Consider the following 18450-nt stretch of genomic DNA (forward strand, 5'->3'; position numbering starts at 1 on the left):
CGCTTGGCCAGATGGGGAGAGAGCCACGCGGTTTCAGCAGAGTGAGGACCCCCTGTTGGTGAGGTGAAAGAGGGAGCCACGCGGTATTGGCAGGGTGTGGACCCCCTCTTTCCCAGGTGAAAGGGAAGAACCACGCAGCTTTGCCAGAATGGAGATCCCTGCAGCCAGGTGAAGAAGACAGCCACATGCTTTTGGTGGAGTGCGGACTCCTGCAGCTTTGGTAGAAGAGGCCCACGCGGCTTTGGGGTGCCCCCTTTGGCTGCGGGGCCTGAAAAGCAGCAGAGACTTTGACTGGAACTGGGTACAAAGGACTCTTGCCAGTGGACCATGAGAGGGTACCACAGTACTTTGGATTAACTCGAGATCCTGCACAGTGCTACAGCTGACGGTGCCAGCGACCTGCAACACAGACGTGTGCTCTTTTCCTGTTTTACGGTACCCGGAGTTGGGACAGTGGGAGAAGGGAGCGCTGTGTGGGTGTAGGTGTACAACCTAAAGGACTTTGATATTTTAGTGGTGGCATTAGGCCTGAATAGCATTAAATAAATATTTTGTTTCCTTTTCACAAATCTCTGGCATTAAGAGATGTGTTTCCAATTGGCGGCGGACAGAAGGGCCCAGTAGATTTTAGTATTTTGGTTTTTGGGAGGGGCCCCTGTTGTACAGCAGTTTTGGGCATCCCTAGGTGGGCCAAATATTGTACTGCCCCTCCCTCGGACCTCCTCTTGTTCGGTAACAAGAGCAGCATAGAAAGCCTTATTATTATTATTATTATTATTATATTTTTAACAGGTGTATAAAGAGATGCAACTTGTTTATTTTATTTTGTTCCTACTCTGAACATTTTATCGCCATCACAGGACATGGGGACACATTTGTAATATTTAAATAATTCAAAAAATACATAAATTTTAGCAGTAAATATAATATTTTTCCTTTTAATAATCTGGGTAAAACTAATACCAATGAAACTCTGGAATGGCAAATGCTTTAAGTAACTTACTAGTCAGTATTAACATAGTAGCATCCTGACATGGAACGTCAAGACTCGGAGCTGGGACGCTGTCTCATTTGGGGCTCCTGTACCCAGTCGTCTTCACTTCGAAACTGAAATGTTACAGTGAACATGATACAGGGTGCAGCTCTGGGGGGGGGGGGCCAAGAAAGGATTTGGAATGGTGTGCAGAATTCAAGGTGTATAGGAATATTGGAGAGACATATAAGATGTCCTCATTCCCCCCCACCCAGGGGGAAGGGACCAATACAACAAGGGCCATTGAGAGCTGTTTTGCATAGCAATAGTTTTGCAGCTAACCTCTGGAATGATTATTTAACATATCTATAACCTTTAACTGGTTTCATAGATATGTTAAATAGCTGTGGCCAAGTTTGGAGCCAGGGAGAAGGGAGTGGCTGGGACTGAGGATGGTAACGAGGGGCTGCACTCCTGAGTGAAGTGCCGGTGTGTGTGGGAGCTTGGAAAAGACTGGCTCCGGGACATGAGGGGATAACTGCCCAGGTGAAAGGGAAAACCACGCAGCTTTGCCAGAATGGAGATCCCTGCAGCCAGGTGAAGAAGAAAGCCACATGCTTTTGGTGGAGTACAAACTCCTGCAGCTTTGGTAGAAGAGGCCCACGTGGCTTTGGGGTGCTCCCTTTGGCCGAGTGGCCTGGAAAGCAAGAGAGACTTTGACTGCAACTGGGTACAAAGAACTCTTGCCAGTGGACCATGAGAGGGTACCACAGTACTTTGGATTAACTAGAGAGAGATCCTGCCTGCACGGTGACACAGCTGACAGTGCCAGTGGCCTGCAACACAGACGTGTGCTCTTTTCCTGATTTACGGTACTCAGAGTTGGGACAGTGGGAGAAGGGAGCGCTGTGTGGGTGTAGGTGTATACCCTAAAGGACTTTGATATTTTAGTGGTGGCGTTAGGCCTGAATAGCATTAAATAAACATTTTGTTTCCTTTTCACAAATCTCTGGCATTGAGAGATGTCTTTCCAATTGGCGGCGGACAGAAGAGCCCAATAGATATTAGTATTTTGTCCTTGGGAGGGGCCCCTGTTGTATAGCAGTTTTGGGCATCCCTAGGTGAACCAAATATTGTATTGCCCCTCCCTTGGACCTCTTGTTCGGTAACAAGCACAAAAGTAATATAGTGTACGACTGTGTGCTGTATTTGTATGTAAAACATGTAGTGGTCTCTCTGGCCTGTTCAACTAATGGAAATAATGTTCATTTTAAAACTCATTTATTCATAGTAATGAAACAATACATTAATTGTCCTTAAGTTACATTAAAGGGAAAGCCTTTTCCTTTGCTTCTGAATCTATTTAGCTGTCTGACACCTCAAATAAAGCACCCATTAAAGCAAAAGCTTCTATTTTCTAGGTTTCCCCACACTGATTTCTGAACTGTTCTTGTTCATTTCCACCCCATCCTGTAGCAGATAATAAACACAGTAATTAAAAGCAAGGATGACTCTAGTATCAAACTGCTTGATTTCTTAACCTGATTTCATAACTTAGAAGCTGTGTGACTTCGGGCAAGTTACTTGATGGCTCTATGGCTCATTTCATCATCTGTAAAATAACTTACTAATAATACTTGCTCATACTACTGTTGTGAGTTGCTATGCTAAATGTATGTAAAGCAGTCAGAAGAGTACCTGGCACCTAACTTTTTGGTTTTCCATCCTGATCCAATGCTACCTTTTGTGCGCCGATTTTGATGTTGTACCTTTGGTTTCTCTGGTGCTTGAACCTCAGATTTCTCATGAAAATGCCACCCTGGCCATGCTCCTGTCCATTTTAGGCAGGACCCTTGCACACACTTCCCTGTACCTACAGGGGTCTTCAGCCCTCACCCCCACATTCTCACCGTCTTCACATAGTTAACTTCCTTTGTCTTGTAGATTTCACTTTAAACAGCTGTGTTTGGGGGAATCCTTTCCTGGCTCTCAGGCTAGAAAAAGTGCCTTGTGATTTAAGTATTCCTTGATCCCTCTAATTTTCTTTTACAGCAATCACCAGACTTTATAGCTGTGTAGCTATGTGAATATTTAATAAATAAAAATGTGTATCCTGTACTCAAGCTGCTCGAATGCAGGGTACAAATCTATCTTGTTCATCATTATATCCTAATTGTTACAGTGTTTGGCCTGGAGTAGGTAAGAAGTGTTTGTTAAAGAAATGAATAAATTATATTCAGAGATAATCCTTAGGGTTCAATATAAGTAAACATGATTTGCCCAATATTATGCTGCTAAAAATGAAATAACTCTAAGTAGAACTCAGTTTTTCTGACTCCAAGTCCTCCCTTATTTCCAGGCATTAAATCTTCGATTACACAAATCATACAATGAACTATGCAATTCCTATTGTGTAAGTTCTACAGTAAAAGTAGAAATTAGAAAGTATAGAACTGGGCCTCCCTAAGCAACTGCTGTTTAAGATATGAAGTAGGAGTTAGGGTTGTGGCAAGGAAGAGTTAGTTCCAGGTAGAAAGAACCATTTACACAGTGGTCTAATGATGAGAAAAGCTTGAGGAATAAGAACATAAAAAAGATCACTGAGAACACAACAGGAGTAAGAGGCAGGCTGAGGTTTAATCAAAAAGGCAGGGCCAGACCTTCTGCACCAAGGAAAGAATTTTGTTTCTTAAAGAACAGAAGAGAAAGACACTGAAGGATTTCAGTGGGGGTGACACAATCAGCTTTGTGTGTTTTGTAAGATGATACTGCCTGGTCCGTGGGGCAGGTACAGAGCAGACTTAGTGATTGGTTGGATGTGGGGTCCAGAGAGAAAGAAATGTAAGACTGACATTCAGGTATCCAGCACCATCACCAGGGAGCACTGTAGTGTCGTTTCTAGAGAAAGGCCATTAGTAAATAGATCAAGAGTTTAACCTTATTGAGTGTATAATAGCTCTCAATAAATAGTGGCAATTACTGTTTTTGTGGTGATTTTTAGGTGTTGCCCCCATTCTGTGCATAGGTACTTCTGCACAGAAGAACACTTGGTGTTTGGAAAGGAAAGTCACCTAAGGAGCCTCAACATGAAAAACCCTTTCCCTTCAATCTGATTTCTAGAGTAGACTTAATATACATGTGAGAGACACATAAATAAACAGCATTCCTATTTCTTGAATTTTCTTTATTTCCCAAGGATCAAAGTTTAGATGTGATAACGTGACCATGGCCAACTAGTCTACTGGGGCTAACTCATGTCTGAGATATCAATGTTTATGGGGAAATAAACCTGCAAAATTAATCTTAATTGGCTTGGGCTAAATAATGGATGAGCATAGACAGATCAAAGGATTTTCCTACAAACTGGGTATGGGGACAGAGTAAGCAAAGAAATCAAGAGGTGTGCTTAGCTCTTTGACCTTACATAAAGTATTTTATTCCTTATTTTATGATCTAGATTTTTTAAAATTTTATTTAGTTACTTTTCAAGTACAGTTTTTTGTCTATTTCTCCCATCCCAGCCCCCCCTGCCCCGTCTCCCCACCTCCTTCCCATCCCCCCCAGTCCTCATCCCTGTGTCTTTCATACTTGTTCCTCAAAATCCCTCCCCATTTTGATCTAGATTTTATTTATATCATATTTTTGCCTCATTTAACAATTTGTTATATTTATATTTACTATTCATAATAGTAAAAAAAAGGAATGCCTGTTAGATAGTGAGTTGGCAGTATTGACTATGTAAGGCCATTTTAATTTCCATTCCCGTGAGCCAGTACCACCTGTACAAGCACAGCGGGTGGCTGCTTGGCCTTCACACTGGCACATGACCCCTGCCTTGCTCCATAGAGATGCCAGGAAAGCAAAGACCATGCATCAGAAGTAGCCACATGGTGCTAAGGAGAATCCTTGTTATCATGATCCTGATCACTGTATAAACGAAGTTCTGAAGCATTTGAGGTGAATGGCAAAATGTGTTAAATATACCAAAGGCATGTTAATTCGTAAGTTTTCAGCTCAGGGTTGAGAGTTTTTTCAGTAGTTAATCTACATGCCAACCAGGCATTTTGAAACCAGGTACGTATAAGGAGAGAGGCATTAAGGGCAAGTCAAGTCTAAGACAAGCCCCAATTGTTTTGGTCACATGAGGTCCTGATTAAAATCGAAGAGGTGCTCAATCTCACACAATCACCATTAAGAAACATTAAACAAACACATATAGATCAGCATACAAGAGATTCTGAAAAAGAAAGAGGGATATTTTAACTTATATTCTGAATAGGTTTAATATGTATTTTATTTATATTAGAATGCTTATAGAGGTCCTCGAGGTATTTCATTTTATTTTTTTATTTTTATAAAGTTTTTAAAAAATTTTACTTATTTACTTTTACAGAGAGGGGAAGGGAGGGAGAATGAGAGGGAGAGAAACGTCAGATGCCTCTCCCATGTGCCCTGACTGGGGCCCCAACGGGCAACCCTTCGCTTTGTGGAGTGATGCCCAACCGACTGAGCCACACCACTCAGGGTGCTTAGAGTATTTTAATGCATTTTTACACTTGTACCTTTATATCATATTTCTTAAGCTAGAAAAAAGTATCTCACATATATACTTTTTCTATTTAAATTACCATATACACAGAGCTTAAAAATGCACATCTTCTTTAGTGCTGTGGGTCATTCATAATAATGCCTAACCTGGTATAATCCCAGCAAAATCTCAAGCACCCCATTCAATACAACAAAATGAGCCAGTGCTGAATCATTTGAGCACTTGCATCTACTCTAATTATATGAACAAATTCTTGCTTATATTAACTTCAGAGTTTTAACTTTTGATGTATGTTGAAAATTAGACACCTTGCTTACTATCTAAGAATTCTGAAGAGGAGAGTTTTTTTCTTCACATCTTTAGTAATTAGAGCATGGCTTTGAAAAAATGACAAGAGTATTCAAACCATAGCTCCCTTTCTTGCTAGTCATGTAACCATCTAATCTCTCCATGTCTTAGCTTTCACCTTGCATCTCAGATGCTCATCTGTAAAATAGGGTAAAGGAGCACCCATCTCGAAGAGCTGTTGAGTGTTAAACGCTGTTACATTACAGAACTTAGAACTGTGCCAGGTACATACCAGTGCCCCCAGAATGTTAGCTATCATTATCATCACTGCCTTCTTCATTTTGATTTTTAGTCACTGAGCAAAAGAGGCTACAAAATACACACTTAATTTTTTCCTCTGTATTCTCAACCCTTAGTGTTATCAGAAGCATCAATCTTATTTTCCATTCTTTTAGCTTGTCTTCTTTAGTCCAGTGACTCTCAAACTTTTCTTTTACATAACTACCTTTATAACGTATTTGAACATGAACTTTCACATGATATAACCTATAATTTTAGAATCCTTTGATTAAGAAAATACTATGAACCAAGGGATTAAAGAACCCCCTGAAATGAATCCATAGCCCCTCCAGGGTCTAAAGCTTATTGGTTAGGAACCATTGCTTTAATAAATAATATATTTAGTTTAAAATGTAATTCGGTTCCTTTTTTAAAAAACCTTGTGGGTCAAAGCTCTCTCAGCTTCTCTTACCTCGCCCATGACTGCTATGGGTGTTTCTCCTGTTGCCTGAGCAACACGATGTTCTACTAAGTAGAACATATACTCATCGTAGAGTAGACGGATCAGGTGGAAGGAGCCAAAGCTAGCAGCACTGCGTAAGGTTAAGTCCCGAATAACCATTGAGCTGTTTCAAGAGAAAAGACATATGCAGCCAATATTAGTGACCAGGATTTGAGTTCAAGGTACTTTTCCTCTTAAAAGAAGTCAAGCTGAGGTCTGAAAGGGTAGTGTGGCACACAACCCACCATGCAGTAATTGCACTGGTTGAAAGCAGTTGGCTCAACTCTTTGAAAGAGGGGGGTTAAAGGACTATTGTAGTAGCATAGTCAAGTCTGCTGATTCCATTAAACTCCCACATGGATCAGAATTGAATATAAATTTTTGAAAGGTTGATAACTCAACACTACCATAAGAAAAAAGCAGCTCAAAGTGAAAATTTACTTGAGGGGTAAACACTGTAGTTACCCCCTTTGCATGATAGTGACATTGCTGTGTACTTTTGAAAAACTATGTATATGCGCCATACAAAGGTTACAGAACGTACCAAGCAATGTCCTAGATGTGGCAATGTACAATGTAGGTGAGGATGTTCAAGGACCCGTGCAAGTTTGGTTGGAAGGCAAATTTATTGTGATCACAGTTTCTTACTGATTTCTACTTATATTAAGGTGATCTTCCATGGCAAGCGTAATAAAACCAATGAAGAAATGCATATGTTTGGAAAATGTGAAGACTGAATTTATAAAATTCCAAAATACAAACAATATTATTCAGAAAATGCTAACAATAAACTCAATTATATTTAAAAAGTAAATGAGTCCAAAATAAAATTTTGGCTTTGCTGAGGTGAGCCAATCATTAGCTTGTCTGTACACGTCAAACCTCTTCAATATATCCAACTTAGAATCAGAGTAGGGTGTATACAGGGTGTATTGGTGCACTGCTTCTATTCAGTGATCTTTTCTAGAGATTTTTGGCCTAGAAAAACTAAACAGCCATTATATTCTTTTTTTAAATAAGATAAATACATAGTTCTTAAATTTTATTTATTTACTTATTTATTTTTAGAGAGAGGAGAAGGGAGGAACATCAATCTCACACACATCAATGTGTGAGAGATACATCAAGAAGATGCCTCTTGCATACCCCCAATTGGGGATCTAGCCCGAAATCCAGGCATATGTCTTGACTGGAAATTGAACTGGCAACCTTTAAGTCCACTGAGCCACACCAGTCAGGGAGCCACTATATTCTTAATATACAGATGATACAGAATTGTACAACTGAAAGCTATGTAATTTGTTAATCAATGTCACCCCAATAAATTCAATATATAATTTTTTAAATGACTATTGTTATTCAAAATTAAAAGAAATTCCAATTAAGATAATAATCTATTTTACTGTAAGAAATTGAAAGATCCAGGTTGCAGAGGGTATGGCGAAAGAACTCTCATGTACTGTTTCTGCAAGTGTAACTTCATGGAGGTCTATAGAAGGAAATTTGGTAATATTTGTGGAAATTTAAAATGCATGAATCCTTTGACCTAGCAATTCCAATTCTAGAAAGTTATACAAATGAGCAAGGATAGTTTTAATCGCAGCAGTATTTGTACTTGTAGGAAACTACTGTGAAAAACCAAGTGTCCATCAGTAGGATGCTGATTAAACAAATTATGGTTTGTTCATATTTGGAATTTTATGCAGTAGTTTAAAGAAATGAGGTAAGTAGACATAAAGGTAATAACATGGAAAATGCCTATAATATAATATTAAGTTAAAGAAAAAATACATAATAAGAACTCAATTAACAATAAAATATATCCATATAGTTTTTTTTTTTAAAAAACCCTACCCTTAAATAGGAATGTTTAATACTTTATTAGCGCTGGGATGGTACAATAGAGTAAAATAGTGTTAGTCACTTTAAAAAGTTCAAACTCTTCTACCAGAATTTATTTCAGAATATATATACAATTTTATATATTATCATTGAAGTATTTTTATAATTGTATCATACCAAAAACTATGTAAATGTTCAAAAATAAAGTAAAAGGGAATATATATTTTTAAAGATTTTATTTATTTATCTTTAGAGGGGAAAGGAAGGAGAGAGGGAGAGAAACATCAATGTGTGGTTGCCTTTCGTGCGCCCCCTGCTGGGAACTGGCCTGCAGGGAACCGGCCTGCAACCCCGGTATGTGCCCTGACTGGGAATCGAACTGTGATTGTCTGGTTGGTAGGCCTGCGCTCAATCCACTGAGCTACACCAGCCAGGGCACAAAAATAAAGTAAAAGGGAATATTTAAATAATTTATGAGATATACGTGTAATGGAATATTGTGAAGACATTAACATTATGTTTCTAAAGATATTTGGTGACAAGAAATGCTTAAGATATAATGTTAAATGAAAAATATTAAGGAAAGATACAGGTAACAAACTGGTAAACAACTAGATCCCAATTTTATATAACGCTAAAAGAAAACACTTTACCAGTGGTTATTTTTGGGTAGTAAAATTGTGAATGATTTAAGTTATTGTAGGCTTTTATAGTTTCCTTAAAATATAATAACCCTGAAATCATGTAAATGACTAAGGAGAATATTCATACTGATTAGCTTCTTAATATTATTTGGAAATGCAAAGTCAATTATTTTTTCCAAGAGAATTCACATTCATTTATTCAATAGATATTTATTGTGTTTCTCTATGCCAAGCTCTTGTTCTATAACAAGAGAGAAAAAAACTTGGTTTCAAAAGAGCTCACATTCTAGTAGGACAGACAGTGAATAAAAACACCAGTAGATATAAAATATAAAGTTAGGTACTGATAAATTCTAAGAAAAATTTCAATCAGGATAAGAGGTTGGAGAGTGATGGGGGCAGGCATTTTAAGATAGGGAATTGGGAAAATTCTTTCTCAAGAGGTGATATTTAAGCAGAAACTGGAGTGAAGTGATGGACTGAGCATTTGAATACGTGAGCTTCGAAGGAACTGAGAGCAAATGCAGGCTTCAAGGCAGAACTGTCTGATGTGCTATAAGAACAGCAAGGAAAGGCAAGACTGGTTACAGCACAGTAGCAAAGAGAAGAGGAATACGAGATGGGGTCTAGGGGTTGCTAGTAGCTCTCACTAACACCAACTTCTATTGGAAAATGGGAAAAACATCTGCTGACCTTCAGTTGTAATACCTAATTATCTTTTAAAAATACTGATAAGCATACATGCGGCGAAATTACTGTCACATGTTTAGAAGAGAATCAGTTGAATTATACTATTAATGCTATGTCTACTTTATTAGCTCTACAAGCAAAGTATTAAGTGACACAATTAACAGTTTAATCGGAAACCTATTGTCCAATTCAGACTTCTGTAAGATATGTCACAAAATTGACTTCATCGAATTTCATGTTGCTAAGTTACTATGAATTCAACTCCTTTCCAAATCAGTTATAAATGTTAATTATTTTATAATGGATGAGGAACACCCTTTTGTATTTATCTTATAATGCATGGTGTGGAAACTGAAACATTTACTCTGACACATGATACTCGATCCACCTCCTTGTGTATTTGGGGGATGTATCACACTATTCTAAGAAGCAGGGAGAAACATCACACCTGTGACCAGGCTGTGAAATCTCATTTCGAATAGGGCTTACAGTTGATTCTAAAACTATTACTTTTTGGAAGGTTTATGCATTGCCTAGCTGTACACAAACTAGGCTCCCTCTTCTCCCCTTCAAATCACTATCAGAGCTATAAATTTTGTTCCTTAAAAATGGGATATTTGGTAACCCTCAGGGTGGCCCTAAGTAATGCTGTGTTTGTTCTGTTATGCACAAAATGTACAAGCTGAGAAATGGCCCATATAACTTCTCCACTTCTGCTCAACAAAGATGGTGATTATTTTTTACCACCTCGCTGGGAGCTAACAGTAGCCATTTAAAGCCAGGTTAGGCAAGGAGAAGCCCCCATTGGGAAAATGGGTGTTTGCAGTGATACATCAACTGCTAGTTGATATCATGATTCTCTGCCAGTCCATTTCTGTATTTGTATGCATGTAAACAGACACACAGGATTTTAGATACTGTCAGATTAACTGACTTCAGAAATGAATAGTCTGTAGAAGTGACTGCCAAATTCTTATTACAATGCCAAAACATTTAAAAATACTCTGCAATTCTGTGTCTCTGATAGTTTGTGAATGCAGTTTTTATTACTCAACATGTTCTTATGCCTTAGTAAAAAACAGTTCAGATTTTAAAGGCTCTTAAGTTTTTAAGCTATTGACTTTGCCTACCAGCAGGAGGTATGCATCTGTCTGAATATGCCTTTCCTTCTGTGGCCCTGAACTGTATGCCTTCAAGTCTTTTTGAAATGAAAATAATAACCATAATAGTGTCTAATAATAACAAGCCAATTATCCCCAGCTCAGGGCTGACAAAGGGCAGGCAAGTGATGATCTAGGTTTGTATATCTGCAAGAACAAGAAATACAAGTAAGTAATTTTCTCTTTTCAATATACCTGTAACAGATCTCTGGGGAGACAAAGGCTCCAGGGGTGTATTTCTAAAATGTTATCAACTAAATATAGTAAAAATAAAAATCCACAGGAAGAAGTAAGGGCAGTTCTAACATAACAACATAATGAAACAGTAAGCATGGGGAAAATCCCTTGCTTTTTCTGATATAGAGAATGCACTCTGCTTCTGGCCATTTAGGTTTTAGAACAACTGGCTAGTGTAACTTCTGTTTCATCATCATTCATGAAGCACATATATCATCTATATAATTTTCTAGAAAAAAGTGGATGAATAAAAAGTTGACTTGCATGCAAACAGGAAAATAAATGACATTTTCTTAAGAAATATTCCCAAATTAAATGTTTGACTTCTATTATTACTGTTACTCTGAGAACACTGTGACAATGTCCTCTAAATCTTCCCCATGTATCCAGGGGAAACATACTTCTCATTAACACCCAGATCTAAACCTAGCATTGGTTTTACTAAAGCATACTAGTAGGTCATAGGGTCAGACAGCACCTTAATAAGGTACTTCTCAAATCGTGTGGGCTACGGGTTTTAAATATGTATATGTCAGACAGAACTTTGGAATGATTTAATTCCAGAAACAAAACAACAACACAAAACTGGCAGGCTTTCTTTTATTGCACTTGAATCTGTGCTAGACACTAGAAAACTATTTTTAGGATGTAAGGATAATTTAACTCTTAATTAAACATATATAGTAGATCTGCAGCTCTACTTTGGTTTAAGAAATAAGAATTGGACCATGTTAGTTAAGAAAAAGAAGTCACAATGAAAACCAAAGCAACTACCACCCTAATTGAAAGCTCTCTGGGTCCAAGTAATCTGAAGGCCTTCCAGGGTTCTTCTATGTCCGCAAAAATTTCTATCTACGTTATTTTAGTCAAAAAGTGATTCATTTCATACTATCAGATTATTGGATATTAAACTAGCTATGCATTCGAATCAGCCCAAATAAGTTTTTGAAGAAAGAATTTCTGATTTATTCCTCATTGGTACTCCCTAACCATCAAGATTTTGATCCAGCAAGTTTTGGGAGATACCTAGGATTTTTTTTTTACACTAATTCTGATGTGCAGCTAGGTTTCAAACAGTTATAACTGATCAAATTAAGAAATGAACTAGAATCACCTGGACAACGTTTGAAAATGCACACATCATGGGGCCTCACCTCTGCTGTTTCTGAGTTAAGTAGATTCAGTGGAGGGACCTGAAAATTTGTATTTCTAACATGTTTCCGAGTGACAGTGATGCTGGTCTCCGAGAATCACTGGACCAGAGCATAAAAAGAAGACTGGTGCTAAGTCCTCAAGAAAGAAGCCTAAATAATGTATGTTTGACAGTGGAGGGACTGTAGCCCTTTTCAGACTGTTGCCGAACATGTTATCTAGAGCGAAATCTTAGATGTTCCCATTGGAGAACTCTTGTGCTTTGAGAGAGGCTTTCTTTTCCTAGCAGAAGGCTGATGATGTTCATGTTTCTTGGTACAAATCCATAATGCTGTAATCAGTGAGCTGGGGTGAAGATACTCACAGCAGGAAGTTTCTGCAAATTGAAGTCTGCAACTCATTTATTTTCTTTTGTCTGAGAAGCATGCATATATACACACATCTGAAGACAACAAAAATACAGCATAGTAAAAAATGAGATCATACCTGTAGAAAGACCATTTTAGCAGAAATTGCCTGGCAGCTTTAGGAAAACTGGGTCTTCCTTCATAGGGCTTCAGGGCTTGCATCATCACGTTGTCAAGCCACGCAGCCCATTGCTCCAGGGTGCTCTGCTGCTGGAGAGTCATCTTGAAGTCCGTTTCTAGTCTCTGAACCATGTTGTCATCACACTGGCACACCCAGGAAGCCTGCTCCTGGGATGACAGTACACAGAAAGCAAAGGAAAAGTTCGACTCAGCATCTTTTCATTGAATGTCAGCATTCAAACCTTATGCATGAATGGGAAATTATAATGAAAGCTTCAAATAACTTAAATGAAGAACTAATTAGTTGTTAAGGAAAATACCATTGCCTTTGTGCATGAAAAAAGTGATGTGACATAAGAGCGTGGCTTGGTTTTTCTACTGGGTTGGCCAAAAAATTTGTTGAGTTTTTTCCATATGATGGTACTAGTAGTGCTTAGTTATCTTTAACGTGATTCAAAACAATTTTGTTAGGTTGTATTGTGATAGCTATCATATCAGCTTGTATTTAAAAAAACATAAAAATTGGTGAATTTTTGCGCAGCCATTTTAATATTGGAAGATAGCAGTAAATGCACAAGATTGTTGACATATTATGCTTTATTATTTTAAGAAAAGTAAAAATGCAAATGAAATGCAATAAAAAATTTGTGCCTGGTTCTGTTTTGCTTGTTGGCTCTGGGAACAGACTGACAGCTACCAGGATAAAGAGAGGAAGGGATGGTGGAAAAAAGGGGAAGAGATTAGTCAAAGAACATGTATGAATGACCCATGGACATGAACAATGGTGTGGGGATGGACTATGGGAGCGGGGGGTGGGTTGGATGGAGGGGCACCAAGGGGGAAAAATTCGAACGACTGTAATAGAGTAAACAAGAATAAAAAAAAGATTTGTGCAGTATCTGGAGAAGGTACTGTAAATGATCAAATGCGTCAAAAGTGGTTTGTAAAGTTTCTTGTACTATTGACATTTTGGCCAAATAATTCTTCACTGTGGAGCTGTCTTATGCATTGGAAGCTGTTTAGCAGCACCTTTGGTCTCTACTCACTAGAAGCAAATGGTAGGAGAGAGCCAAGATACTCAAAATATCCAAACCAATACAGTTATTGGTGAAAATGAAAAATGTATCTTTCATTTTACAAAAAAACTAAATGGACTTTTTGGCCAACCTAACACATGAGCTGGTCTGTAGGGAAGACTGAAACACCTGTTTACTGAAGAAAAATAAAACCCTGAACCTACAGTACACGAGACCTTCCATTCTATTTGGTTTTTATGCTGCATGCAACAAGTTCTTTTTGTTTCCTTCCAATCAGACAAAACATTAAAAACCCAATTCATTTGAGAGGATTTAGGGTAAGTCAGATAAATAAACAGATATGATTGACCAAAAGTAGTCCTTCAGGATTAAAAGAGAAACAAACACTGAACAGTACCAGGTAGAAGCTTATGCCGTATGCATTTTATAAATTGGAAACAAATCTCAAGGGCTGTCAGGGCCAGAGTATGAATGCAAATTAATTTACAGAACTGCAAACAACAATAACAACAACAAAAATACATTTGAGAAAGTGAAGATATGCTACCTGCCAAGAAACTAAATTCCTACAGTTTTCCTTCTGGTACTGATTGGGAAGTTTCACGTTTGGTGATAGCAATGACAATAGGAACTTTTAAGGCTATTTTTCAGTGGTTGCCATAAGTTTTATGTTTCCAGTGCTACATTGTCTTTTAAGATTAAATAACTACACTCTCAAGGACAGAATATAACCATTTCATAATACAATATTTGACTGAGAGTCAGATGACACGAATTTTAATACAGGGTCTGAATCAACTAATTTGACTTCCAGCAACTCATTTCATTTCAATGGACTCATTTTCCCTCAACATTAAATTAGAGAAATGAAATCTGACAATAGTTTTTAAGCAGGGCTCATTGTATCCAGATAATATTTTCAAGATAGGTTTCAGTGGAGGGGTGTCTGCGAAAGTCCTAATTCTACACTTAAAACAAGGTGAATGTGTATGTATATTCCTGTAAAGAGTGTTTGTCTATATCTTTTATTCTATCTACTCTCAAAGAACAAGTTCATTCAAATCAACAATTTCAACTGAATAAACCCCTAATCTCCACTCTCTGGTTCCACTATCTCTCCTGATCCTATAAACTTTACCTATTTAAGAGACATTTCAACAGGGAGATACTCTGGATACCAAATGCCAAACTTCAGTCACTTCCCCGGATGATGACACCATTATAGGGAAATCTATGGTTTCTTCTATATTCCCAGCTGATGATACTATCTACTATCCTTTCTCCTATCTAATTAGTCATAAACACTTCCAGATTTTACCTCCTAAACACCACTTGTAAACATTTTAAATACATTAAAATGTGACTATAGAAAAACTGAAAATACAAGTAAGCAAAAGGAACAAAATATGAAGAATATCTAAATGCTAACAATAAAGGGATGACCACAACAAGCTACTGTATATACCTTTCAATCTTTTCACGTATGAATATGCATGTATGCATAAACAAATTAAGTATTTAAAAGAAAAGAGGATCAGATTATGCATCCTACTAGATATTCTGATTAGTTTCAGTTAACTATATATAATAACTATCTTTCCATTTAGGCAAATATAGAGATATGTTTAATGTTCAGTGATTGAATTGCTTCAGTGTATAAATATGGCACTAGTTACATAACCAATTCCATACAATTAGACATTTCTATTCATTCCAATTTTTTACTACTAGGAATAATGCCAGAATTAGCAATCTTGTAATTAGATCTTTGCTTTCTTTTGCACTTCTTTCTGCCTATATGACAGGATAGTATAAGAATAGTTATGATCTTTTAAAATTCACTGTGAAATAACTCCCAGAAATTTTATATCAATTTAAGAGTACCCACAGAAGAACTGAGGACTTAAAAAAACACAGGGAAGGCTGTTTTTGGTTATTTCATGAACATCTAACCATTTTTTTGTTGTGGTAAAAAAACACATAAAATTTATCACCTTAACATTGTTAAGTGTACAATACAGGAGTATTAACTACATGTCCTTATTGTGCAGTACAGCTCTAAAATTTTTTCATTTTGCAAAAATGAAACTTTATATCCACTATAGGGGATACTGTTTTTGTCTGTGCATGGATAACTAGGATGAGAAACTTACTGGTACCCTCAAAGAATTAAACTTCATTTCTCAAACTCACTATCTCCTTACAAGTTAGCTTTGGCCAAGAAAAATAATAATCTAAAACCAAACTTAGAGAAATAAAAGTCACAGGATATTATTCTGGCTTTTCAAGTTTGGCTTTATATTATACTTCATTTTGCTGCTCTCAAGACTGAAAATATACTAACAGCAGAATATATTGTAAATATTCCCTTGTAAAAAGAATCCGAACATTTAAATTTTATAATGGAAAAAGCTAAAGATGAACATTAAAGATGTTCTTAAAAATAAATTACACCCAAGATGATAGAGTTAGTAGCTTTAAAATCGGATTTTTTTAAAATACAGAAACACGAGCACATACAATAGTTAGGTTATTAGGAAAACCCATCAAAACCCATTTTTGCCCATAATGTAAATGAAAAACTATCCATTCACACACAAAAAAATTAGAAAATAATACTACTGTAATGCTATCAATTAAAAAAACCAATTGTACTGCAACAAAAAAATTATCCTGAATGCACGAAGAAAAGAAGATACAATCAGAGAAGACTGAAGCAGTGAAAGATAGGTGGATATCAGAAAGAAACTTTTTAGTATGTTCAGGCTCCTAGAGTATGATAATATTGACCCTTACATGTAATTTCACTATTTTAAATTGAAGTTTCCTCATTAAAAGAGCATCACTCGTATATGTGTCAGTCTCACTGAGGTTAATCTTGTAGGGACAGGGGCAACTTCCAAGTGATCAAGGGATAGGTGAAAAGGGTGATAAAGGTAGAATACTAGGCAGTAGACTGAGAAAACTAGAGGATCAGAAAACCAGGCAAAAGTGGGAATGGAAAAGGGAAAGAATGAAGGGAGTGAAAGATGGAATATGCTACTCTGAGAAAGATTACTCATTGAAATGAAAAGTGACATGAGAAGTAAAACGTAGGGGGAAAGAAAGGGTACAGCACTGTTTCCATGGTCTTCTGAGGAAAGGCAAGAGGATTTGGAGGGTAGATGTTTAATCACATTGTGTGGACCCAGGAAAACTTGGTAGCTGAGAACAGAGGGAGGGAGAAGGTAAGTGGGTGCAGAGTGAGTAGTAGTAGAGTAGACAAATAATTGACCATTTACATGCAAAGATGTTATGAAGGTTGATGTTTATAACCTGGAAAAATTCCTTCCTGTAAATACTTCTTAGGGTTGCAGACATACAAATATATAAATAAAAATAATGTTCGCAGAAAATTTAAAATCTCAGCTATTATTAGGAATCATTAATTTATTTTCTGTGACTGAACTCAATCAAACCTGTGACCCTTTGCAAGCCGGCACTCAATCCACTGAGCAACACCAGCCAAGGTATTGTTTCATGTTTTTTATAATCTCTTCTGAAGCACAAAAGTTGTTAACTTTTATGTTTATTTTATTTTTTCTTTTATTATTGTTTCTATTTTTAGTGAGCAATGGCACTGTTTTATATGGTAACAATTAGCTTTATTACTTTAATATATAAAATAAACTATTTGTTGGGATTCCAAATAATATTCCTAAATTAGCTCTTTTTAAGTGTACTTTAAAGTACAAGTGAATAGTCTGATCACAAGTTTCAAATATATTTTTTTCATTTGGATGATCAAAATAGCCAAACATATTGCACCTAATTCTTTTCAAATGAACAAATATTAGGCACCTATAGGAAACTCAGAAATAGAGTCATTCTTAGTTCTTTCTAGATGAGGCACTATTATGAACAAATACTTCTTATGTGTTACAATGTGAAGGGCTTACTAAATATGTGAACAATAATCTAAGACGGGTGTCATAAAGTACAGAAAGTAAAGGCCAGAGCAGTTAAGTAACTTGCCCAAGATCCCGCAGTTAGAAGACGAAAGAATTTAACCTCCTGATTATCTAACGTCAATGACTGTGAGTGTCCTTAGTCCATTAACTATTCAGCAAATTCTGGTAACATGTGTTTTCTTCTAGTACAATAAACCTTAGCAGATTTTAATCACAAAACAGGGGAGTCGTAAAGTCATAGCTGAGTGAAACTCTCCTCTTTCCGGAAATTGTGAATAGTGAGTGATGTTGCCTGTGTATTGATAAAACTTTGCAAAAAAAAAAATATGATTATCCTAACTAAGATGAAAAAATTGTCTTCCCTTAAAAGACATGTTTTGAAAGGTAACAGAGTACCTGGACATTGGCAAAGTCAACACGGTTGAGGTCATTGAGCATCTGGTTGATCTGAGAAGTATTCTGAAGCACTGCACGAGCTGCCTGGGCCAGGTGATTGAGCGACGTGTATCTTCGCAGAGTCTGGGCAAAGGCACTTACAGCGGCAACCTGCAAAGAAACCAAATTAAAATGGTTTTTTTCCCCCCTCCAGTAAAAGAAACTACTGCAAATGTTCAAACCTT

At 37.0% G+C, this 18450-nt stretch overlaps 1 protein-coding gene across 2 annotated transcripts in view; it reads right to left on the reverse strand.

The window, feature by feature from the left end:
* Positions 1–18450, reverse strand: part of RFX3 (regulatory factor X3) — a 283650-nt gene that overhangs the window by 22523 nt on the left and 242677 nt on the right. For both annotated transcript variants that reach the window (XM_053656370.1, XM_053656369.1), the window contains exons 15-17: positions 18227–18376; positions 12803–13011; positions 6562–6715 (exon numbers count right to left, since the gene is read on the reverse strand). In XM_053656370.1, the coding sequence (XP_053512345.1) occupies positions 6562–6715; positions 12803–13011; positions 18227–18376 (513 nt within the window). The remainder of the gene's footprint in view (positions 1–6561; positions 6716–12802; positions 13012–18226; positions 18377–18450) is intronic.

Source organism: Artibeus jamaicensis, unplaced genomic scaffold (assembly GCF_021234435.1).
Source record: "Artibeus jamaicensis isolate MK-2021 breed Jamaican fruit bat unplaced genomic scaffold, CSHL_Jam_final scaffold_1964, whole genome shotgun sequence".
Classification (NCBI taxonomy): Eukaryota; Metazoa; Chordata; class Mammalia; order Chiroptera; family Phyllostomidae; genus Artibeus; species Artibeus jamaicensis.